The sequence below is a fragment of the Podarcis melisellensis genome (assembly GCF_964234715.1).
Source record: "Podarcis melisellensis genome assembly, chromosome: 16".
Lineage (NCBI taxonomy): Eukaryota > Metazoa > Chordata > Lepidosauria > Squamata > Lacertidae > Podarcis > Podarcis melisellensis.
The window spans coordinates 31368104-31392436 of record NC_138533.1 but is presented as its reverse complement, the minus strand read 5'-3'; the positions used below and the strand labels follow the sequence as shown (position 1 = coordinate 31392436).

The 24333-nt window shown below is 45.3% G+C and overlaps 1 protein-coding gene and 1 long non-coding RNA gene across 4 annotated transcripts; one reads left to right on the top strand and one right to left on the bottom strand.

Annotated features, from left to right (window-relative positions):
- Positions 1–679: 679 nt before the first annotated feature.
- On the top strand, positions 680–23673 carry CHFR (checkpoint with forkhead and ring finger domains). 3 transcript variants are annotated; one of them, XM_081893340.1, is made up of 18 exons: positions 680–835; positions 1767–1920; positions 3905–4004; positions 7432–7541; positions 8660–8719; positions 8903–9115; positions 9767–9859; positions 10210–10366; positions 12367–12521; positions 15451–15613; positions 16996–17138; positions 17812–17931; positions 18806–18889; positions 20072–20142; positions 20302–20389; positions 20782–20889; positions 21751–21823; positions 23275–23673. In XM_081893340.1, exons 2-18 carry the CDS (start codon positions 1779–1781, stop codon positions 23315–23317), a joined length of 1923 nt encoding a protein of 640 aa, XP_081749466.1. In that variant the 5' UTR covers positions 680–835; positions 1767–1778; the 3' UTR covers positions 23318–23673. The 3 variants fall into 3 exon arrangements, with proteins under 3 accessions (XP_081749466.1, XP_081749464.1, XP_081749465.1); XM_081893338.1 differs by having other exon boundaries at positions 681–835; positions 9644–9859; XM_081893339.1 differs by lacking the exon at positions 680–835 and adding an exon at positions 895–1155 and having other exon boundaries at positions 9644–9859.
- On the bottom strand, positions 9737–11712 carry LOC309359629. Its single transcript, XR_014163873.1, has 2 exons — positions 10711–11712; positions 9737–9835 (listed from the first exon to the last, which is right to left on the bottom strand). It is a non-coding gene; the product is annotated as an uncharacterized lncRNA (long non-coding RNA).
- Positions 23674–24333: the final 660 nt, after the last annotated feature.

The window sequence follows — 24333 nt, the reverse complement described above, 5'->3', positions numbered from 1 at the left end:
AAAAAAGTTTAAAGATACAAGATGCATTTTAATCATGACACTTGGAAGAAGATTCCCCAGACCTGTATTAGCAACCATGTACTCTTTTTAGCCCCCCAGTTGTGTTTAATTACTATGTCATATGTATATTGCATTGTTTTAGCAGATTTTAATTCACTTCTCAGATTCAACTGTTGCTGTTGTTTTTAATTGTTTGTATTAATAGTGTGTTTGTGTATTTCACAGCGACCATCAATCCCACCCAATTATCTGTGGTGGGTGTATAGCTGCAGCTTCTATTGGCAAAACCTCTATTTAAACCCCAAACTGGCCTTGTGTATCAATCCTTCACAGAGGGATGCATGTATGATATATATAGAAATATATATAGATACAGATAGATAGATAGATAGATAGATAGATAGATAATGATTTTCAAAACAGACTTTATGGGCCTTGATTGTTTTTTAATGATTCTTTCCAGTTTCTAGTAAGCTGCATTGAGCGCCTGTCAGTGAAAAGGGCAAATAAATAATAATAATAATAATAATAATAATAATAATAATAATAATAATAATAATAATAATAATAATAGGCAAGGACTCTATGGTAAGCACAGCGAGCGACTCTCTAGCTGCCGCCCGTGCCATAGATAGCGCCGCCGCCATCTTCCTTCCGGTCCCCTTTCTCCTTTCCTCTCTGCCGGCCTCACCCGCAACCCTCTCTATGGTGACGCTCGAACCTAGACCGGCCAATGGCTGGCCAGAAGAGGCCTGGCGAGCTCCGCCCAGGGCCTGATCAGCTGAGGGCTGGCAATGTCTGTTGACAGCAGCAGCCTCAGCGGCAGGACTCGGGCGTAAGAGGCTGGTGGGGCTGGTGCTGCCGGGGGGGGGGGGGAGGGAGCTCAGCCTGTGGGGCAGGGGGTGGAAGGGGACAGGAAGGAGAGGGGGCTGAGTGGGGCTCTCTTCTCCCCATTGCTCTCCCTCCCGGGCTGGGCGGTGGGGGAGCGAAGGGAGGTGGGATCCTGGCGCTGTGAATATGGGGCGCTGTGCAAGAGTTCCTCCAGTCTTGGCCCCACCCGCCTTGTAAAGGCCCCCCCTTGCTCTCACGGGCTCAGCTCTCCCCCCAGACCTCGCAGAGGCCTTCTGGAGGAGCCTGGATGCCACCAAGGGGGAGGTATTTGGCACAGGCCCCTATTATTTCTTCTTCCTCTTCCCCGTTTTCCTCCCCACCCTTTTTTAAAAGAAAGCTTTTCTCCCACACATACACACAACCCCCTCCCCCAGTTTCTAAGCCTAAAGGGAGGTGGTTTAAAAAAGATACTTAGAAACGCAACAGAAGGCGGAGGAGTTGAGCAACTGAGGAAACTGCAAAGGAGGAAGAACCACCCACCGCCCAAAGGAGACGCTAAGCAGGAATTTACAGGGTTAAAGCCGAGATTCTGAACAGTTTTTTTTGGGGGGGGGATTTAAGCCCCCATTGACTTACTGCTCAGAAGGTGGGGAGGCAGGTGGGAGTGAAAATGCACTCTACAGAGCTGCTGCTCCCTCCCCTCCCCTGAAAAAAATATTTTATCAGACGGTAAGATTTTACTGCAAACCTACAACACGTGCTTCCTCAGGAGTTCGTTTCTTGTTTTGTCTCATTGCAACTCGCATGCTGCTTTTCTCCCCAACCCCGCACCCCCCAGAAAAACAACTTAAATTGCAATAAGCTGCCAGTTGGAGCTAAAATGAAACTTCCCCCACCTGGCTGCTTAATTTTTCTTTTCGTCCCAAACTCTACAGATGTGAATCCAGATGGAGCACTCGGAAGTCAGAGGACAAATACAGCAGCAAAGGCAGCGGAAGCCTTGGGGAAAGCTGATCCGCTTGGGGGCTGAGGAAGCCGAGCCTCACCTCTTGTTGCTCAAGAAAGAGTTGACAATTGGGAGGAAAAAAGGTATGGTTCCAGAAATAGTCGTGCAGTGGATGTGTGGGCTATAAGATGGCAGAGAGGTATGCAGAAGCTGTCTGTTCAATCCCTTGTTTATAGTTTTCTACCCAGCCATAGGGAACCCACAGTTGAGGATTTTTGTGTCTCTGTGTTGGTATTCTCTTAGGGTGAGCTGAGAAGGCTTTCTTAGTTTCTTGTTAATAATCAACAATCAACAGACTTACAGCTTTATGTGGAAGGGCCTGTTTTTATCTTGCTTCCTGTTTCGTACACTAAGCTGTTTTGCTTTTTATGTTTTTGAAAATAAGCTAGGACTTGTTTTACTTTCTCAAGAAAACTCCTTTATGAGTCAAGGAACATGGGTAATACATTTTTTCTAAGTTGACATAATACTCAATTTTTCTGTGATTCACAGCTGCAATATTTGATTGCTTTTGCAAGACATCTGCATTTCAGAACATTGTTTTCATTTCAATTTTTTTATATAAAAAGGTGAAAGATGCTTACCATGCAATCTGATACATGTTGCTTTAGAAGTAGGCCCCATTAGACATAATCCCAGGTAATTGCATAAAGAATTGCAGCCTAAGTAGTTGTTAGGCACATGTTGTACTAAACCCTCCAGCTTGTATGAAAGAATAGTAAATCATTATAAGAACTGTCAAAATTGTTGATGTGGATACAAGTTCTGACTTAATCTCTCCACCTGTGCTCTTTCACTGATATAATTAATGAAGCCTTTCTCTGTAAGATGCTGTTAGGAAATGTTTCCTTATTTTATAAGCTGCTTTCAATATATATCATAGAAGAAACAGACATGATATACAAATGCAAACACATGAAAGCATGAATACAAATATAGAAACTATGATCATGTATTAAACATAAAATCTAGAGTGTTAACTTGTGAACACATCCAAATAACGTGTATGTTAAAGCACATGGCTCCCCCGCAAAAAAAAAAAAAAGGTAGTGTGGAAATTACAGTTCTTGGGATTTTTGGGGGAAAGCCATGTGCTTTAAATGTGTGGTGTGCATGTGACCGTTGCATGATGTATGTTCTCTGATGGGAAGATGGCCTTTCAGAGCCTGATTGATCACATATTTGCTTGGCATAAGTCCTCAGACATGTAGTGGGACTTACTTCATGGTCAAAAGAGTGTTGTGGTACCTTAGAGCCTGAAACATTTATTATAGAATGAGCTCAGTAGTGACCAGTGAGGTGGCATGGGTGGAACTCCATTGCTCTCCTGGCTTCTCAATAAAATGGTAAGCTGGCACTTACTGAGACGGAAAAGCATGGCACTGTGCATCGCAGCAGAAGCACTGGATTGGCTTTGCCACACAGCACTGAGCACTCCATGCCTTGACTCTCCCTTCTCAATAATCGCCAGTGGCCTGCTATGTTCAGGAAGTGGGAACCTCACCTGTGCTGCTTCACTTTCATGGACTAGCTCATGCTATAATAAATTTGCTAGCCTTTAATGTGCCAGAAGACTTTTCATTGTTTTTGCTGCAACAGACTTACACACTGCTATCCTTATGGAAATTATTTCATGGTAAGTACTCTTATGATGACAGACTTAGATATGTAGTGCTGAAGGGTTTTTTTGGGGGGGGATGGGGGATGGGATGTAGTTAGACTACAGTTCCCATCAGCCCCATCCAATAAGCCATAGTATGGAGGGTATGTGGCTGGAGAAAGCTGTGATTGGCTATGCTGGAATTCTGGTGATATATGAAAAACTTGTCCTGGTTTTGAAAACAGATGTCACAGATTTGTGGAGGGTGGGCTATCAAATTATTATTGTCCGTGATAGCAAAATACAAACTTCATATGCAGAAACAGTATATTCCTGAGGAGCACAAAGTTGTCCCAATAAAAGGGGATGGTCAGCCTTCTCATACCCTGTGTGTGAACATCGCAGTGAGGCCAAATTCTTCCAGAAATATCTGCAAATCTAATGACACTATCATTTTTGTCACAAAGGTTGCGACCTGTCCTTTCCTGGCAACAAACTGGTGTCTGGAGATCACTGTAAAATAAGGGTGGATGAAGAATCTGGTCAAGTATCACTGGAGGATACCAGGTCAGTTTCGCCTGAACCCTTTCTGCTTTCCCTGCCTGGTTCTGTTGAGTAAAATGTTCTGGTTAAGTGTCCTGGCTGTCCTTATTTTACTACAAGGCAATATGTTGATATTTTCTGCATCCCGCTTCTCTCTTGGGACCTGTCCAGCTTGCACACTTAAAACCAGATTTTATTTTTTTTATCTGCTTTCCCCATGGAAACTCTAATTTGGTGAGGGTAGTGATTATTCCATCAACAAATCCTTAAAATTGTTAACTGAGGTTGCAGTTCCCAAGATTCCTTGGATGGTAATGACTCGATTGCGCCTTAGGTTGCCTCAAGCTTGAGACCCTGTGGTATTAATTCCCGCCCCTTTTGTGATGTCAGAGCTTTTAACTATTTCTAGTGTTCTGTTCCAATAGAAGGGATTTCCATAACTGCCCTGATGTTGATTTTGTGTGTGTGTGTGTGGGTCTCTCTCTGATTGCATACACTTTCCTGTGTGCCCGACTTGTGACATCGCCTCTCTTTGAAGTAATCTGTTCAACTATTTCGACATCATCTTGCAAAAATGAAAACAGGCCATAAGAGAGTAAGAGGTCTCACAGGCTTTTGTAGCTAGCAAGCTGCCAACATTATTACAGCCAAAGTACAATCTGTTTTGCTGGCAGGGCAATAAAAGATTTGATGGAGAGCATTAGTAATTGGAACACTTACAGGTAGGGTGGCCCAGAAGAATTGGGTATGGAATAGTCACAGACACATGTGTAATCAATCGGATCTCGATCCAGCTGAAGCCCAGATTTACATGAATGGGCATGGCATCCAGGCTTTGCCCGGATCTGGTACACAGCCCCTACACTTGTCTTTCCATCTTAAAGATCCATCAGTACCCTTTAGAACAAGGGTGGGAAACCTGTGACCCTCCCAATGTTGTTTCACCACAGCTCCTGTCACCCCTGACCATTGGCAGTGCCTTTCTGTTTGTTGCTAAATGATTAGCTTTCCAGCACTACCAAAACAGGGTTGGGCAGCCTAATTAAAGCTACTATCCCATACACGTTTGCTTGGGAGGAAGTTTCATTAAAAGAGCTGGTGTTTACCTCTGAACAAACATGCATAGGATCAAGCTGTAATGTTAAAAAAAATAAGCAAGAGAAATGTTTCCAAATTTAGCTGAGATACCTGTTCTATATTTCTCTTGCATCTTCCCTCACCCCCAATTCTCTGTTTAGGAAGCAGCTTTAATTTGCATTTTTACTGCAGAAAGTCAGCAGTTTGCTAAATGCTTTCTGTTAAAAAAAAAAAGTACTAGGATTATTTTGCACATGAATTGGGAGTCTTATGTTTGGGGGAAGGGGATACAATTTCTTTTAGAAGGCCCATAAAATTAGCATTGGGAGCCTTATGCAAAAGCAGTGAACCTTTTTGCAGTTTCCCAGTTTGCAGAAAAGGTTTCCTGCTTTCTGGATCAAAAAGGCTAGCAAATGGTTTTCCTCACTTGGCAACTCCCTCCCCCCACTTTTCCCTTAATCAGCAACTGTAAATGAACAGGGTCTCTCTTGTCTTGCAAAGTTGCTTGCCCTTCTTCACACCCCAGTGAAAAATCCAGTTTGCATCTTGTTAAATTGTGCATTGAGTAAAAAGTGTGTTAACTCTGGTGTTTCCGAATTCTTGCTATCAGACTCTCTGGGACCCCAGGGGGATGAGGCAAGCGGGCTTTTTTTGAGATCAAAGCTCTGGAAGAGGAGGGAGCAGAGCAAGAGTGGGGGGTTTTGTTCGGTAATTATATTATCCTCTTTAAAATGCCGTCCTATATTTCCCCCAGACTTTAATTTGGATTTACACTTTCTATTTGTCAGGTTTCTTGCATAAATCTATATTAAATGGGGATGGATATAATACAGGATGGCATTTTGATGAGGAAGATAACATGTGGATGCTCTTGGGGGGCGAAATTTCCCTCTGTCTCCCCCTTGCTGTTTAGGGTCAGCTCTTCTTACCCAATTCTAGCACTTTCCCTTCAGTGTCTTGTAAATACAGGCTTTGTCCACCTGATGGCAGCAACGGCCGTTTGTGTTTCTTAAATAGGCTTTATCATCCAGACTTTGATATCAATCACTGTGTGCAAGAGCTGCTGCTGTTCTGAGGACGACCTCCTGCCCTTCTTCCCCAAAGAGCCTGGGCGATAGAACATTACAATTTAAACTAAGATTAAAACATTTAAAATCAATTTAAACATTAAAAACATCTAAATCGTATAAAACCGTCGCTCTTGCAGTTTAATAATTGTCCAGGCTGCCAGGAACAGTTATCTTTCAACCATCAAAATACCTGGGTGAATAGGAATGTTATAAAATTCCCGCCAAAAGCTAATTGTGACCTGTTAAGTAAAAAAATAAAATAGTAATCATATTAGTTGACTACAGCTAGGGTGACCAGTTTAGGCATAGCTAAATAAGAGGAGACACATTGTTTTAAAAAAAAAGGGACTAAAGAGGACACAGATTTACATATGCTGACTTATACTGTGTAGGTGCCAAATTAGAAACAATCGCAGTAGTTTATTTTTTTAATTTTATTTATGCTTTTCAGGTTTATACATTTCAATAATTTTACAATCATTTTCAAAACTTGACTTCCTTCCCCCTCTTTCTGCAGTTCCTTAAATTTATTTTTAATATCTTCTACATATCCAAATTAACTTAATTTGTTCATTTATTCATTTTCTTTAAATATATATTCTTATGAAAGTGCAGGTTATTACAATAATCCTGCCAATGTTCTTATCTATTTACAATTTATTTGTAAATATTCAACAAACCATTTCCATTCTTTTATAAAAAGTTTATCTTGATTTCTTATTTTTCCGGTAAGTTTTGCCATTTCTGCATATTCCATAAGTTTTTGTATCCATTCTTCCTTGCTTCTTTTCATTTTTGGGCGAGTAACATTCTTGCCGCTGTAGTAGCATACATGAATAAGTTTCTGTACAGTTTAGATAGTTCTGTCCCTATAATATTTTTTTACAAACGCTACTTTAAGCATCCTTTTCAATTTGTTATATATCATTTCCCAGAATATGATATAACAATCGCAGTAGTTAAAATAAAGTACATCTTGCCATAGTGGGGAGGATTGTGACCAGGTGAGCCCTGTGTGTGCTCCGTCCTCTGTCTGAATGCTAGCTCTGACTAAGCTGGTTTAAATGAGATTCCTCAGGAGGTGGTGGGCTCTTCCCCACTGGAGGTATTTAAGCAGAGGCTTGGATAACCATCTGGGAAGTTGTCATTGCAAGATTCCTGCAATGAGTAGCAGAGTTGGACCACATGACCCTCAGAGTTCCTTTCAGGTTTCTGGTTAGCCACTTATGTAGACCTCCTCTCTCTTGCCCACCCCACTCCTAATCCCTTGTTACTCACCAGAAGGCCTTGTTTGTATTTTATAGTACTAATGGAACGGTTATTAACAAACAGAAGGTGGTGAAGAAGCAGACTTACCCGCTACAGACTGGAGATGTCATCTATGTTATTTACAGGAAAAATGAGCCAGAAAACAGTAAGGGGATTTTGCTGCTGCTTCTTTTTTTAATGGGCTTCTTTGGCGCAGGGGCTGATGGGTGGGAGATCTCTGGGTTAGAGCAAGAAGAGGGAACCTGTGCCGACACCACCCTCTGACGTTGCCAGCTTACAATTCCTGGCACCCCTGACCATTGCTCCTGCTGGCTGGGGCGGATGGGAGTTGGAGTCCAACATAATCTGGAGGGCCACGAGTTCCTCACCCCTGGGTTAGTGTGTGTGTGCACATGTGTGCAGAAACGAAGGAAAAAAATATTTGGCATTTCTCCAAGTGAAGCTTATATGGGATACACTCTTGTCCCGGGCCAAAAGCCTAGCCATTAAAGAAAGCTGTGGGCCACATGGCCAAAAACGTGAGGGGTTGTCTTGCCATCCTCACCACAACCATGTGAGGTAGATGAGGGAGTGTGTGTGTAAAAATGGCCTAAGGTCATGGAGTGAGCTTCATGGCTGAGCAGGGATTTGCACCTGGGCCTACCCACTCTTATGCCAGTGCTCTCACCACTAGAACACACTGGCTTTTGTTAGATTCCAGCACTAACAAAAAGTGAAGCACACAGCTGCTGCAATGGGGCTGGTTGGGAGGAAGCAGGGAAACTGGGGTAGCAGACTGCCTCCTGCCTCAGAAATGGTGCACTTTGGAAATGGAAGAGGGGGTGTCAGGGAGGCGTCTGAACCTCCCCAGGCAGTTGTCTTTAGGGAGACCCATCTTTGTTTGAAAAATTCAGGACAGGAAAAAAGGAAGCACTTCTTCATACAACCTGTAATTAAACTAGGGAACTCTCACAGGAAGTAGTGATGGCCACCCACTTTGATGGCTTTAAATGGTGCAAAGCACAAATTTGTGGAGGATAAAGTTCTCAGTGGCTACTACCCATGATGATTATGTTCTACCTTAGCTGCCGGACACAGTTTGCCTTTGAATGCCAGTTGCTGGCAATCGCAAGCGGCAAGAGTGCTATTACACTCAAATCCTTTTTGTGGGCTTCCCATAGGCATCTGGTTTAAGAATAGGATGCTGGACCAGATGGGCCATTGGCCAACTTATCTTCTTACCTGTTGGGAACCATTGGCCTTACCGATTTTCTCTCTCTTCAGATGTTGCATATCTTTATGAATCCTTGAATCCAAAACAGGACCCAGCTAATGAGCCAGTAGGTAAGTAAAAGCGATTAGCTCAATGCCAGTGGAGGCAGGGGAGAATGAGCAGTGAAGATTAGCTGCATCCCTTTTAAAGCTGCCGGGCTCTGCAGAATCCCGTTAACAGAGATTTCTCTAAGCCTCTCGAGCTGTTGAGGCAGCACCAGAGAACGTTCCCCCTTGCTCCCTTCCCCTCTGCAGAAGCCACTGTCAAAAGCATGTGCCATATGACCAAAGATACCTCAAGTACCAGACAAAGCGAAGATGGGACCTCAGCGGCATTGCCACCGTCGGCTAACCAGGCTAGCTATGACGAACCACAGCCATCCACTTCCACGTCGAACCTCTTTAATGCTGCTTCTACCTCTCTCGCTGAGGCCATATCCACGGAGCAGGATAATCCTTCAACATCTGGTAAAGTCTCAATTCGCTTCGCCCCATGTGTCTAATGATCATTTCACGTTGGCCTTCCTGCTGAAGCCTAAGCTGTTCAAAAATTGGGGGTGGAAATCCAGAATAGTCTTTGGAGAAGGAGGAGTGCCATTTTTCAGGTTTTCTGTATACCCCAAGACCAGGGGTCGGCAACCTGCAGCCCATGGGACAGTTTAACTGGCCCACGAGCCGCCCCCGAACCAAGCCGCCCACTTGGCGAGTCCCCGCCTGCTGCGCTAAACTGGCGCAGTGCGGCGGCAGAAATTGCGTCGGCGCACGTGCAGGTGGTCCAGCGATCTCCATGGGACTTGACTGGCCCAGGCAGGTAAAACCTTGCCAACCCTTGCCCAAGACCAAGCAAGTCCATCTATTATAATAGGGGGCGGTTCTACCCCTCTATATTGGCCAAACGAGAAATACCGTAGCTGCCATTGCTTGCCTTGTGTACAGGAACGCTTTCTGCTGATGTGCTGCACTTCCCTTTCTTTCTTTTTCTTCTTTTGGGGGCAGGGTCGCAACCGTACACCTTTATTCCTGCACCTTCCCTGCCTGGCTTAGAACCATGTGGTCCAGAAGCATCACTTAAACACAAGCAGCCAAATGTAAATACTGAAACTTCTGACACTTCTTCAGGGGATAAAGAGAAAACCGTGTCGGCTATGCCCAAGTTGAAAAGCAGGGATGAAGAGGAAGCCCTGGAGCCTGCCAGGAAGAAAATAAAAGCAGGTTAATAAATAACTGTTACTACTTTTTTAAAGAGGTCTGTGGTCCAAGATCTGGCTGGCTTCCCATCCTAGTAACTTTGGGACTGTCCCTTACCTCCCCACAACTTGCCATGCAATTTATCTTCCCTTCCCTGAAACCCCTTCCTGGTGTAACTTCTGCAACCCAGCTGAAAGGTGCCACTGTTTCCCCAGCCTTGCCTGGGAAGATCCCCTGCAGGGCATGGAGAAGCTCCGCGCCTTCAAAATGGGCAGGGAAGGCTTGGGCAGCATCTTGTTTGTTGAGCAACAATGTCTTGGGTTCCACTGTGTGTGCCAGCGCTGTGATGTGTGTTTCCCTCCCGCCCCTTGCAGGTGGCGATGCCAGCACGTTTCTCCAGGTGATTCCTCCAAATGTATGTGCAATTAAAACGGGGACCGAAGACACGAAGTCACCAAATGTGAAGCCAGACAAAATGGAAGAAACACTCACCTGTATCATCTGCCAAGAGCTGCTGCATGACTGTGTCAGGTAAGGGGGGGCGGGTGTCTGTGGGCCAGACCAGAAGTAATGGCAGTAGGCCAATGTCTTTGAATCAGTTCACCGCTGAGTTCCTGTATAGAGTATGCATGTGGCGGGGGATTGAAAATGCATTAGGGGCAGGTGAGAAGGGGAAATGGTGGGGAACTGTTCCCCCCTGCGCACACTTGCTCCCCCCTGAGCTATTTTTCTCCCAGTGAGAAAATGTTTGCTGGTGGGAGAGCGAGCACTGAGAAGCAGACACACACAGGCAATCACAATGGAACTTTGTATACTCCAGGATGGATTGAGTTCTCTTGCTTCCAATCACCATGTTCCGCAGCTACATTACCTACCCTTTAAGAGCATGGAGCCCAATATTTGGTGGGTTAGTTCAATTTGCTGTGTGAGATTCATCCCCCGCCCCTTGGCTCTTGTTACCCCTCTAGGGTTGCCAGGTCATGTTGCTGTGGCGACTGTAGAATTCACAGTGGACAGAACTCACTTTGCTGTGGGGTCTAGATCTAGCAGTTGTTTGTCCCCTTGGGCTTCCCTCCTACCAATAACACACCCCTTTGTTCCTGATTCTGGGCCCTGTCTCTTGTTTTGCCCCAGCCCCTACTTTGTGCTTGGCTCCTCCCTTCTTTTAACTCCGTGATTCCAACATCCGGTTGTTGCATTAAGTTCTTCCTCTCCCCACATCCCATTTCCTTTCACTGCCCAGTCTTCTGAGCGGCCTCCCTAGCTCTCCTCCCTTCTCTTCCTGCTCTCCTGCCCCTGAAAGTGCAGCCCCTCTTGGCTCCTTCAGAACACCTTCTCCACATCCATCCCTTGTTGCATCAGTTCCGCAAGCCAATGAGCATTCCAAGCTACTGTGCTCGCTCAGCCAACCATATTCCATGGTTCTGCTGCCCTGGGAGCAATTCAGCAGAGCTGTCTGTTTCAGCACCAAACAGAAGGTTGAGGATGGGGAAAATGACGCCTCCAGCAGCAGAGCGCAGAGAGGCAAGACTGAGTAGGATCCAGCTCCTCTAACCCATGCACATCATAGTTTTAAAGCAGTCTTATTGGTCACGGGGAATTCTTGGAACTGAGGTTTGTTACAGGTGCTCTGTGAAGGCAGCAGCTTTGACAAACTACAATTCCCAGGATTCTTTGAGGGAAGCCGTGGCTATTGAAGTGGCACAGGGGTCTCTAAATGTGTGGTGTGGATGCGGCCAAAGCTGTCGCTGATTTCAAGATAGTTGAACTGATTCCTTTTTCCATATGTGTTGAAATGCATTTGGAGCCGACATAAAAGCCCAGAACCTTTGCTGCCATTTGATTATGTGGATGAAAGCCATGGGATATTGTTATACATTTTGCGAACACAGATTAAAATTGCAGCACTGCGAAATCAGTGAACACGCAGCCAGCAGGAGTATAAACACAGCCTGAGATGTAGCGTTTCTGATCCTGCAGACAATGGTTTGGTGTGCCGGGAGGAAGTCTTGCATTTGCACACTTACTCTTCCCCTTTCCTCCTGCCTGCACATTATCAGTTTGGTCAAACCACAGTTTGATGACTTGAGGGAACACTCCGGAGCAGGGTTACAAAGCAAGAAGATAATAATAATAATTAATTTATTATTTGTACCCCGTCCATCTGGCTGGGTTTCCCCAGCCACTCTGGGCAGCTTCTAACAAAGATTAAAAATACATTAAAATGTCACACATTAAAAACTTCCCTGAACAGAGCTGCCTTCAGATGTCTTGTAAATGTCAGGTAGTTGTTTATCTCTTTGACATCTGATGGGAGGGCGTTCCACAGGGCGGGCGCCACCACCGAGAAGGCCCTCTACCTGGTTCCCTGTAGCTTTGCTTCTCGCAGTGAGGGAACCGCTCACTGTGAGTAGGCTTGTTCCTAAGCCCTACAAACCATGGTTTGCATAGAATGAGAAACATCACATTTGATTGTAGGCACATCCTCCTGCTCCTCCTCTCCATATCAAGGTTTCCCCTTTTCTCTCCAGCTTGCAGCCCTGCATGCACACTTTCTGTGCCGCTTGTTACTCAGGATGGATGGAACGCTCCTCTCTCTGTCCAACTTGCCGCTGTCCGGTGGAACGTATCTGTAAAAACCACATTTTGAACAATTTGGTGGAAGCTTACCTCATCCAGCACCCAGGCAAGTTGAAAACCGTCCGCAGATATTTGTTGTTGATGCTGATGATAGATTTACATGGCTCTTTAGAGAGAGGGGCGGGGGGACAAGTCCCTGCCCAAAGGAGCTCGCAATCTAAAAATTGGTCACACCAGAGACCACAGTTGGAGGTGGGGGCAAACACTATAGCGCTGTAATCAAGTGCAGGCTAACAAGATGAGCTGCATTCATTCGGAAATAGTGAGTCGACTCCACTTGCACACAGTGAATTTATTCAGTCATTTGGTAGCTGGGGATACCAAACACATCAAGGGGCTTCCGAGAACACATTTGGCTAGCCCCACCCCCAGACACTGACGTGCATGCAAACCATTCCCCTCGGCTGACACGATTGGCATCAATCTGTGTGCATGTGGATGTATTCAAATAGGGCTCCCTTCACTAGAAATTGCATCTCCATGAATCGAGCCCTTCCCAAGTGCACAGGCACACATGGGTGAGCCTGTTGCAATTTGTGCGTTGGCTAGGTGGGTGTGTGGATTGGTGGTGGAATGTGAGTCAAAATCTGGAATGCAGGGCCAGCCAGGCGCGTTCTCTGAAACCCCTTCCATGCATTCAGTACCCACACATACCAAATGACTGAACAGGGCTTGCTCATGCCTGTGCCTCTGTTCCTATGTAAGGGGCAGGTGGTGCTTGTACTAGTCTTGTAGCCTGATCCAGTATGCCTAGTGCTAGGCTTTGCATGCACCAGCTCAAGTGCTGCAGCAGTGGGAGGTGTGGGGCACAGGGCTAATCATATAATGTATGCAACGAAGACTCTCCAGATCATTGGTTGGGCCATTTCTTCAGGTTGTCGTCTTGTGGAGTGGTTGGGTTCAGGGAAACCAAAGAAGGATGTCAAAAACGGCAGAGGGATGAGTTCTAGTGCTTTCTTAAAGGTGTAGACTCACAGCAAATCAGCCTTCCAGGTCTCCCAGCCTTTACAGATGTGGGACTGCAGAAAGGAGATGGCTTGTCCACTCTCAAGCAAGCATTTATACATCCTTTATACACAAAGCAGCACACGTCAGTTTGGCCAGAACCTCCCATCAATCCACCTGACCTTAAGAGCAGGGGTCAGCAAACTTCTTCAGCCGTGGGCCGGTCCACTGTCCCTCAGACCTTGTGGGGGGCCAGATTATATTTGGGGGGGGGGAATGAATGCATTCCGATGTCCCACAAATAACCCAGAGATGCATTTTAAATAAAATGACACTTTCTACTCAAATAAAAACACGCTGATTCCCGGACCGTGCGTGGGCCGGATTTAGAAGGCGATTGGGCTAGATCCGGCCCCCGGGCCTTAGTTTGTCTACCCATGCCTTAGAGGCTGTAGGTCAGGGGTCACCAACCTACGGCCTGGGGGCCAGATAAGGCCCGAGGGACTCGTTTATCCAGCCTGCGGCAACCCCCGCTGCTGCCCACTCTTACCGGTGCAGTGCGGTGACCCACTTCCTTGTCAGAGGACACGCTCTTTCCGGTGCACATCCGTGTCAGAGGAGGCCCATGTGCATGCACACAAGCTATTTCCAGTGCTCATCCGACCCAGAAGTGCGCCAGAAATAGCGTGTGCACGTGCATACAGGCACACACTCCCCCGCCCTCCGGCCCGCTGCACACAGGCACACACTCCCCCGCCCTCCGGCCCGCTGCACAATCATCGCTGGAGACACCAGCCCGAGGCAAGGAAAGCTTGGAGACCCCTGCTGTAAGTGGCAACTATCCAAGGCTTACTGATAGTTCTGCTTTCTGGTCTCAGAGCCCAGCACCCCAAGCCCACAAATAAGGATAACATCAAAATAAGTTAATTAGCTTCATACACGAGTTCATTGTTACAACTGCCAATTAATTGTGGGGTTATCTTGACTACCAAGAAGGCATTTGCAGAGCTTCTGGAACAGTTTGCCTTTGGTTCAACACACGTCTCCACCCTCATCCGGTTCCTGATTCTAAATGCATCTGTTTTTGCTACCCCTGGAGAGAAAAGGCTGCAATCTGGGCTAGGTTATCCATTTCCAGCCAGGCACCAGAAAACTGCAGATTGAAGAGCTGCTGGTATCTTTATCATCAGCCAACCCCATTATCCTGTGAACCACCCTGAGATCATGTGAGGACAGACGGGGTATAATAATAATAATAATAATAAATAATTTGTTATTTATACCCTGCCCATCCGGCTGAGTTTCCCCAGCCACTCTGGGCGGCTCCCAATTGAGTGTTAAAAACAATACAGCATTAAATATTAAAAACTTCCCTAAACAGGGAAATCTAATAAATCATAATATTAATAATCCATTCATAGCTCCTTCTGCCCTTTAGAGTGGAGACAGGATACCTGATAGACTCCAATTCCCATCAGCTTCACCTAGCGGGATGATGGGAGCTGGAGTCCAGGTTCCACATCTCTGGTTCTAAGGGAGAAGCTGGAAACCTGGGCTGTGATACTAACTGCCGGTGACCATAAAACAATGCCATAGTTGTCTCTCACTTTCATAACTATTTACGAGCCAGTGTGGTGCAGTGGTTAAGAGCGGTGGACTCGTAATCTGGTGAACTGGGTTCGCTTCCCCACTCCTCCAAATGCAGCTGCTGGGTGACCTTGGGCTGGTCACACTTCTCTGAAGTCTCTCAGCCTCACTCACCTCACAGAGTGTTTGTTGTGGGGGAGGAAGGGAAAGGAGATTGTTAGCCGCTTTGAGACTCAGGTAGTTATAAAGCGTGATATCAAATCCAAACTCCTCCTCCTTTTCTTCCGTGCATTTGAACTGAAAGCCACTTTAAGAGCCAGCATAGAGGACTTCCTGGATTCCTTGAAAGTTCTGTGACTCTGAAATGATCATGGATGCATTTTTGAATGTAGCTTAGGACCAACTCCTGGTCAAAAGGCTAGTTGAGTTTCCTCTGTTTGTAGATAAGTGTCGCAATGAAGAAGATGTGCGAAGCATGGATGCCCGGAACAAAATCACTCAAGACATGCTTCAGCCAAAAGTGCGGAGGTCCTTTTCGGATGAAGAAGGAAGTTCTGAAGACCTGCTGGAGCTGTCTGACGTAGATAGCGAATCCTCTGATATTAGGTGAGCGTGGTTGTGGCAATAGGATTTTGTGGGACTTGCAGCCTTGCTACCAGGGCGACATTTTGAATCTGGCCTTTGAGACGCTTCTCAGGCCATGGTGATTCCTTCAGTGCCTTTGCTTGCCTAGAATTTGCCCTTGAATTGTGGTAATATCTATTGTTTGCCTTGACAGAGGAAACTGTGTGTGTGCGCAAGTTTTTTATTGTAGCATGGTTGGACTGTACTAAGCTAAGAATTGCAGCCATTGGCCTGCTGTTTTTTTTTCCTTAGGCTCCCACTCACCACCAATTAGCATGCGTCCCCCAGAGGGCTTCCCATGAAGGAATGCAGCCCTCGGGCTGAACTAAGTTCCCCACCTCCTTTGAAAGATTACTATTCCACTTTTTTGCCTGCCTACATACATCTTAGGTGGCTAACAATAAGAGGAAAAATTAACAGATAAGGGCCCTGCTGAATCATGCTAAAGGTCAGTTTAGTCCAGTAGCCTGTTTTTCCCAGTGACCAACTTGAGGTGTGTGGGAAGCTCACAAAGAGGACATTAATAATAATTAATAATATTTATTATTATTAATACCCCGCCCATCTGGGCAGCTTCCAACAGAACACTAAAATACAATAACCTATTAAACATTAAAAGCTTCCCTAAACAGGGCTGCCTTCAGATGTCTTCTAAAAGTTTGGTAGTTATTTTTCTCTTTGACATCTGGTGGGAGGGTGTTCCACAGGGCAGGTGCCACTACCGAGAAGGCCCTCTGCCTGGTTCCCTGTAACTTGGCTTCTCGTGGCGAGGGAACCGCCAGAAGGTAGTATTCTTCTCTCACTACTGTTGCCCATAATGAATGTTCAGGGACATGTTCGCTTCTCATCCTGGGCATTATATCATAGAATTGTAGAGTTGGAAGGGACTACAAGGGTCATCTAGTACAACTCTTCAACGCAGGAATCTTCTGCCCAACATGGCACTTGAAGGAGGCCACTGATGTAAAAAATTCCTCTCTTTGGGCTTGTTGCTGCTGCAGGAGCTACTCGGCCTTCTGCTCTTGAAAGGGTCCACAAAAGCCATGAAAGAAATCTCTCCCTCTCTCTCACGCTCACATCTCACCTGTGTGCTGCCTATTAAAGAGTGCCAGGATTACCTGATGTTTTCATCCCAGTCAGACAGTCAGGGCCATGCCCCTCTTGAACTTGAGCCTCTTATGATCGTTTGCTGTCCTGTACTTCAGCTTTGCTGTCCTCATGCCCTGCTTGAGTTTCTCGGAAGCCACGGTTGAAAACAAGATGTGGGAATTCCTGGCCCAGTCCGGTGGGGGCTCTTGAATCTGATTGAATTCACTTTGGCTTTCACACGAGTTCCAATAACCTACCTGCACCCGTCTTTTCAGTCAGCCATACATTGTGTGCCGACAGTGTCCGGGGTATCGTCGGCAACCCATTACGGCCATTGCCTCCCCGGGCCAGGAAGGAGAAACGGAAGCCCGGCAGCCCTTGGGGGATGCCCCATCTACCTCTGCCAACTTTCCAACAGGTCAGTGTGGTGAAAGAATGCAGTCAGTGGGTGGCAACGCGAGGCCTTTCCCCATGGAAAAGTGTATATAGCCAGAGTGTCATGTTTGAGCATCTTGGCATTCTTTGCTGAGGGTGTTATATTGATTTTTCATAGGTCTGCCTTTCAAGCACACAGCTGGATCAGTCTTTAGGGAAGGGCCATGACTCGGTCCCAGGTTCAGTCCCCAGCATCTCTAGAACCAACTTGGAGGGATTCCCTATCTGAAATCCTGGGTTGCTGCTGGGACTCAGCATAGACAGTACTAGCTAGATGGACTAATGAATTTATATTAATTGATAATTATATATGAGTAACTTTATATTACCCAAACTTTGTGTTTTTGTAATATTTTGTTTAAACTGACTGTTTTTGCTTCAGCTTTTTGTACACGGCTTAGAGATATTTTTAAAATATTAAGCGAGATAGAAATTAAACAATCAAAATCAAATAATCTGCAACAAGCAGGGCTTTTGTGCCAGTTGCACAGAGCTGTCGGTTGATGCAGAAAGGGTTCGCTAAAAGTCTGAGTTACCTTGGATTGGGTGGCCCCTGGTCCTGATCCTGACCATTGAGATTCTATGAAGCTCACTGTCCATGCCCTGTTTTTATTCCAACTCTTTCCGTGTCTCCCTGTCGTTTTCTCCCAACCTAGCTGTCCAGGAGTATGTGTGTCCTTCTCAAGGAAGCCACGTGATATGCACTTGCTGTTTCCAGCCCATGCCGGACCGCAGAGCAGAGCGTGAACAGAATCCGCATATCGCCCCCCAGCAATGTGAGCTAGTAGTCGGTTGCCTACTCTGTTAGGCATTTTTGCTGTTTGTTCCAAACTGCTGTCTTTTGGATGATTTTGCCATGGAGGCGTGAGGGCAGAGTTAAGCCAGCAAAGGGTTGGGAAGTATTCTGTTTTTTAAAAAAAATATTAATGACGATGTGTACGTTTGCAACAGGACAGTCTATATCAGGCACCCCCAACCTGCAGCCCTCCAGATGTTTTGGCCTACAACTCCCATGATCCTTAACAGGACCAGTGGTCAGGGATGATGGGAATTGTAGTCCAAAACATCTGGAGGGCTTAAGGTTGGGGTGCCTGGTCTCTATGTTTAAATAGATATCACCACCCAATTCCTTCTCCTCGCATGGCAGTGCGTGAATTCCTTTGGGATTCAAATAGTGGGTGGCTGCTACTTGTGGATAAATTTATGTAAAGGGAGCTGGGGGAGTGTGCAGTATGAAGAACTGAAGAGGGAGTGTAAGCCCTTCCTTTTTCACCAGTGGGGTGAGTGCAGTTTCGCCTTTTCTTCCCGCTGTAGGAAGAGCACTGCAGAGCACCACTTCCCCATCCTTAAGGGAGTTACTCCTCCCTTTGTTTCTGGTCCTCTGCCTCCCCTCTTTCCGCTTCCAGTTATTCTACTTGGCTGATCAGGAAGTGATGTCACTTTGGGGAGATGCTACCTGTATGCTCACCCCCAACGTCCTATAAGTCGTGGTTGGTTGGCTGGCTGAGTGAGGGTGAAGATGCTCACTGTATGCAACAGATATAATGGGAGTGTGTTCATTGATAGCTAATAGGGAATTTGGGGTCCTTTACTACTTGATATTCTGGATGCCTGATGCCACAACATTTTCTCTGCTCTCTGTGTTCACAGGCACCATCTGTCTCCAACCCTTCTGTCACTTGTACTGGGGTTGCACTCGCGTGGCATGTTTTGGTTGCTTGGCACCATTCTGTGGTAGGTTGGCCCACTGTCTCGCTCCAGGAGTCCTTTTTTTTTTTTTTTTTTTGGCGGAATTGCTATTGACGGAATTTTCTCAAAAACTCTTGAGGAATTTGGGAGCACTGACCATTAGAAGCTGAGACAATTTGGCTCCCAGCAATATTAGCAAACCCATGAAATTTCTCTTAAGCTGTTTGATACATACCTTGGTAAATGTAATCAACCTTAAAGTGTTTTTTCACAACCCAAGTTGGCCTTGGCGTATTTTAAAACACAGTCCTGGTTGAGGCTGTAATATTTTACTAAACTCACCCTACGGAGAGAAGCCTCTGTCTCCTTGTGGAGGTTACTGGTTCAGACAAACTGTGCAGGAAGAGGTGGCTTACCATAGACAGTGATGCCTTTCTCCAGGTGGGAAAGAGCACTGCATGTGAGAGGGTTGGAAGGAAGCATTCCCAGAGCGTGCACTAAAAAATATTCTTGGAGTTGGCAACTTCTGCAGGCAGGTGGAGGCTTCTGGTCTCTGGGAAATCGAGGCCCCTGAACAAAGCTAAATTGTGCTCCCCAGAAGACCCTGAGAAGGGTAGATTCAAGACTTGGGGTGTAGAGAACCATGAATGAGATCCACGATGGCTTCCATTTGTAATGTTCCAATTTCTGTTCATGCATTCTAAGCTCTGTCTGACTATGCTGCAATGCACAATCCCTAATGTGGACTCCAGTGGCATCCTTTTTGAGAACTTAAGAACAGTCCTGCTGCATCAGGCCAATGGTCTGTCTGGTCCATCTTGTTCTCAATGTGGCCATCCCAATGCCTCTTGGAAGCCTGAAAGCAGGACGTGAGCACAACAGCACTCTCCCACTTGTGACTCCCAGCAACTGGCATTCAGAGGCTTCCTGCTTCCAGTTTTGGAGGGAGAACATAGCCATTGTGGCTAGTAGCAGTTGATAGGCACTTTTTAGCCCTTGGTTGAGCATGTTACCTTCTGCAGGAGGGGATTCCCATGCATCCAGTTTCCAGCCCTTGACATGGAAACTAATACTTCTGATTTCAATGAAGCCAATATTCCAGTTCTGTGAGCTTGAAATCATGACCTCTAGGCATTGAAGGTCATCCTTGTGGTGAGAAAAGAGAAGACGCCTCTTGGGTATTTCAGAGCAAAGATAATTTCCCCTCTCTTTTTAATTTCCTTACAGAAATAAATCTTGGTGACAAGTGTTTAGATGGCGTCCTTAATGGCAATAACTATGAATCGGATATTCTAAAGGTATATTCAGTTTTAAAGTATATCAGTTGAGAGAATATAGCTGCTTTAACCTAGTTTGCAGAATACATTTTTACTACTTTCCATGGGGTGGGTGGGTTGGTCAAGTTGTTTAGTGCATCTCTTTTACATGCTGCTGACTACCCTTTTCTCTCATCTGAGGATTACCTGGCATCCAGGGGTTTAACATGGAAAAATATGTTAAACGAAAGTCTCCTAGCTCTTCAAAGAGGAGTTTTTATTTTACCAGGTAAGCCCCATCTTTTCTCTCTGACTTGAGCTTTCCAGAGGCATATCTTCTGCATTGTGCACTTTCAGGGAAGCAAATTACACATCCCCATTTGTACCAACCCAAGCTTGATCCTATCCTCTTCAGAAACCAGGTTTCTATCTCCACCAGGTGAAGTAGCTGTGGTTAACCTGACAGAATAGGCCTTTTCAGTGGTGGCACTCTGGTTATGGGATAGCCTTCCCAGAGATGTTGGCCTGACACCATCTTTGTGGTCCTTTCACCAAGACCTTTCAAATAACTTACAGCAAGCATATGTACTCTTGACGAGTTATTGCCTGTTTAGAATATTTCATGAAATGGCTTTTTTGGCCCCTGACTATCTGCAACTCTGATTCCCCTCTGCCCTCCAGATTATCGCATTACTGGAGAAACTGTTCTCTGTTACTGTTGTGGCCTCCGCAGCTTCCGAGAGCTCGCTTATCAGTACAGGCAGAATATTCCTGTTGCTGAATTGCCAGGTACGGAAAAACTGTATTTGTTATTAATTCATTCATTCATTCCCTACCTTTCCCCCCCACCCCCCGGTTTATAACAAAAGCCAACAAACAACATTAGAAATAAATCAGTTTTAAATAAAATTGGAAGCATTGGTTAAATAATTCTATCTATACTTCCTGAGTGATTCAGTAGCCAGTCAGTCTGTGTTTTGAGATGGCAATTAGCTGTGTCACACCTACAAAAAGTTGCTACTGTTCTGAAGTTGGGAAGGGCAGGTAGAGGCAGCAGTACTCTGAGCAGTTTTAGATGGCTGAGGGCTGCCAGACCCCAACCCATGTTCACAACTTTACCCCTAGCATATGTGAGCTGGAAAGTATGTCATTTGTCCTCGTTGTAGAGAGAATCTTTAAATCTTATACCAAAGGGCAAAAGAGACCTACAGTAATTCTCTCCCATTATTTCTCTTCCACAATACAAATGTTTTGGAGGACTATTCATTTTGTTCTGCATTGCGGCTATATTTATGGTGTGTGTTAAAATTCCAGGACAAGACTATCCCATGTGCATATGCATCAGTAACAGCTTAGCGTGCACTATGCTAGCATTAAGTTTCAGTATTTTAAAATGCATGTTGCTGTTGCTGTTTCTATTATATCTTCTTAAATTTCAAAAATTTCCACCTATACATGTTGTTGTTTGGTTTGGTCCCCCAACTGATAATCTACTTACATGGCTTTGCACTTGCTACCAAATAATTGTCCGCACCTTATTTTAGAACAACAACAATGATTGACTGATTCGCCCACCCACCCGCCCTCAAATCTCTCTGCTTTTAATTAACGTCAATTGTGCATCAAATGTGTTGGTGTTTTTTCTTACAGTGGCTGTCACGTCACGCCCTGATTGCTATTGGGGGCGCAATTGCCGGACTCAGGTCAAAGCTCACCATGCAATGTGAGTTGCCCCCGCCCCTACCCTCACCCCCTCGATACTTTTCTATAGGAACTTAAATCTGTGTGCATTTCAGGGTCAGGGTAATAGTTCCGCCAGAAAAAAACGCATGCATAACTTTTTCTATACTTCTGACGAGAGATCATTTCCCTCCATGATGCTAACTGTTCCGCCAGCACTGGAATTATATGCTCTGTGCACCTAAGCCCAGTCAGCATTCTGGTAGCTGCATTCTGGACCAACAGAAGTTTTAGAGTACTCTTCAAAGGCAGCCCTGTGTAGGTATTAGATATTGGTTGCATTCAAGAATAGCACTAAACCCTGTTGCAAGAATGAAACTAGCATCTCCTTGGGCTTGCGTGCCTGCTCTCCTGTCCTCCAGTGCAGAGATACAAAAAGGTGATAGAAAGTTCCTGCCTTAGATTAACCACAGCTTATCATGTCACTGAAACCCTAAACTGTGGTTAGTTTTAAATGTGATTAGTGGAAACAAGCCAACTTTGAATTAAAGGTAAAGGTAAAGGACCCCTGACAGTTAAGTCCAGTCGTGAACGACTCTGGGGTGGCGGTGCTCATCTCGCTTTACTGGCTGAGGGAGCCGGCGTATGTCTGCGGACAGTTTTTCTGGGTCATGTGGCCAGCATGACTAAGCTGCTTCTAGCGAAACCAGAGCAGCACACGGAAACGTCGTTTACCTTCCCACCAGAGCGGTACCTATTTATCTACTTGCACTTTTTTGTGTGCTTCCGAACTGCTAGGTTGGCAGGAGCTGGGACTGAGCAACGGGAGCTCACCCCGTCGCAGGGATTTGAACCGCCAATCTGATCGGCAAGCCAAAGAGGCTCAGTGGTTTAACTAATCATAGTTAATATTAACTTTTGGACTACAGAGCAAACTACAAGTAAATTCATTCACATAGCACAATGCTATGGTTTAGTGTTGCATTCAAACCAGTGCATTATTTCAAAACAGCTAATAATTTGAATCTAGTATGTTTTAATATTAATTTATCAACAACAAAAACTCCTATCTAATGTGGGAAGGAAACTTGACAGTGCTAGCTCACTTTGAACATTATAAAAACATGAGCTGCCCAGAAATTTGCCCAGGGGCTATAAACAGTTTCAACAGTTCACATGTGGGGTGGGGATGATAGTGTTTTTCTTTAGATTTGACATTAACCACCCTAAAAATGCTAGCCTTCACTTAAAACCAAAAGGTGGGGGATAGCACTCAAGATTATAAAATGGTGAGATAGCTGGGATTTGTTCGCTGGAAACTGTGTCCAGGAAAATCCAGAAATTGAAAGGCGAATTTTGTTAAAAGTAGCTCAACCCCCCCCCCCCAAGAAGAAGAAGCTCAACAACTTTGCCAAAAAAAATCGTATCAACTGTTGTTTGCTTGTTTTCTATCGTGTTTTTTTAAATTTTAACTCAAGTCTTTTGTTGTTCCAGGAAATTCAATCACATCTGTGAACAAACACGATTCAAAAACTGAAGGTGTTTTTTGAGGCATATAACTGGCCTGAATACTCGCAGCCTGTAAGAAAGGAGGGGGAAATTAAATCTGCAATACTGACCGTACAGTTATTGTTTCATTGTTCCCTCATAGCAGGGAGTTGGTTACCCTTTTTACATCAGATGCTCTGGTGTATTTTTTTGATTTGTAAAACATTTTCACAGTTTATGAGCAGGTCAGTGTCTTTTTTTCCTTTTCTTTTCCTTCAATAGACAGTGTGGAACAAGCAATTCATTCATGATTAGTCTGCCCCTGCTTCATCATGTTTTTGACTTAATGACATCATCATTGGACTGAAGGATTCTAATGGCATTGAATAAAGTAGGGGGAGTCTACACTGTGTGGCAGTAATTGCGCTGTTCAAATATATTGAGAGCTATTGTTTGTGGGGTGAAGTAGGACTACAGGGTGGGTGCAAAAAGTTGCTAGGCAAGCGATAAGCTCCTTCTTGAAAAATAGATGGGCAGCAGTAGTTATCCACTCCACCCAAGTGGTACAGTGGAGGACAGTTGGTGCTGTGTCTACACGGTCTTGCTAAGGGGATTGGTTGCATGGCCCTTCAATCAACATGGCTGTCAAAAAAGATCACAGCTGGATTTGGCCTGGCCCATTCAGTTGTCACGGGCGACTTGTGATACCCTGCCCTTTCTTGCAACATTTGCTCCTGAGTGCTGCAATGCCCAATCAGCGCAGCTGAAATGCACCCTTTTTATTTGTGGCGGTGGTGAGATAAATGGGAGCAATCTCTCTTTGTTTTTGGTCAGGTCTTTTGCTTTCCTGGAATCCCTGGGGCTCTGCTCCCTTCTCCTCCCCTTAGATATGTTTGCTTTTCAGTCTTGGGACCAGAGCAAGACAGTCCACCTTCTTGTTTTGATATCCATTGGACTTTTGAGATCAAAATAACAGTAATCCTGGACCTCGTTTTACGAAGCGAATGTGTTCATGCAAGTCTTTCTTTTCTTTTCTTTTTTAACAGCCATTGGGTGAGAAGTGGA

Excerpts from the sequence above, each read along its gene's own strand:
- CHFR (XM_081893338.1), top strand. The coding sequence starts at position 1,779 with ATGGAGCACTCGGAAGTCAGAGGACAAATACAGCAGCAAAGGCAGCGG. Across the intron at positions 10,367-12,366 it reads CTGCTGCATGACTGTGTCAG|CTTGCAGCCCTGCATGCACA; the intron begins GTAAGGGGGGGC and ends TTTTCTCTCCAG. Across the intron at positions 17,139-17,811 it reads CTCTGCCAACTTTCCAACAG|CTGTCCAGGAGTATGTGTGT; the intron begins GTCAGTGTGGTG and ends CTCCCAACCTAG.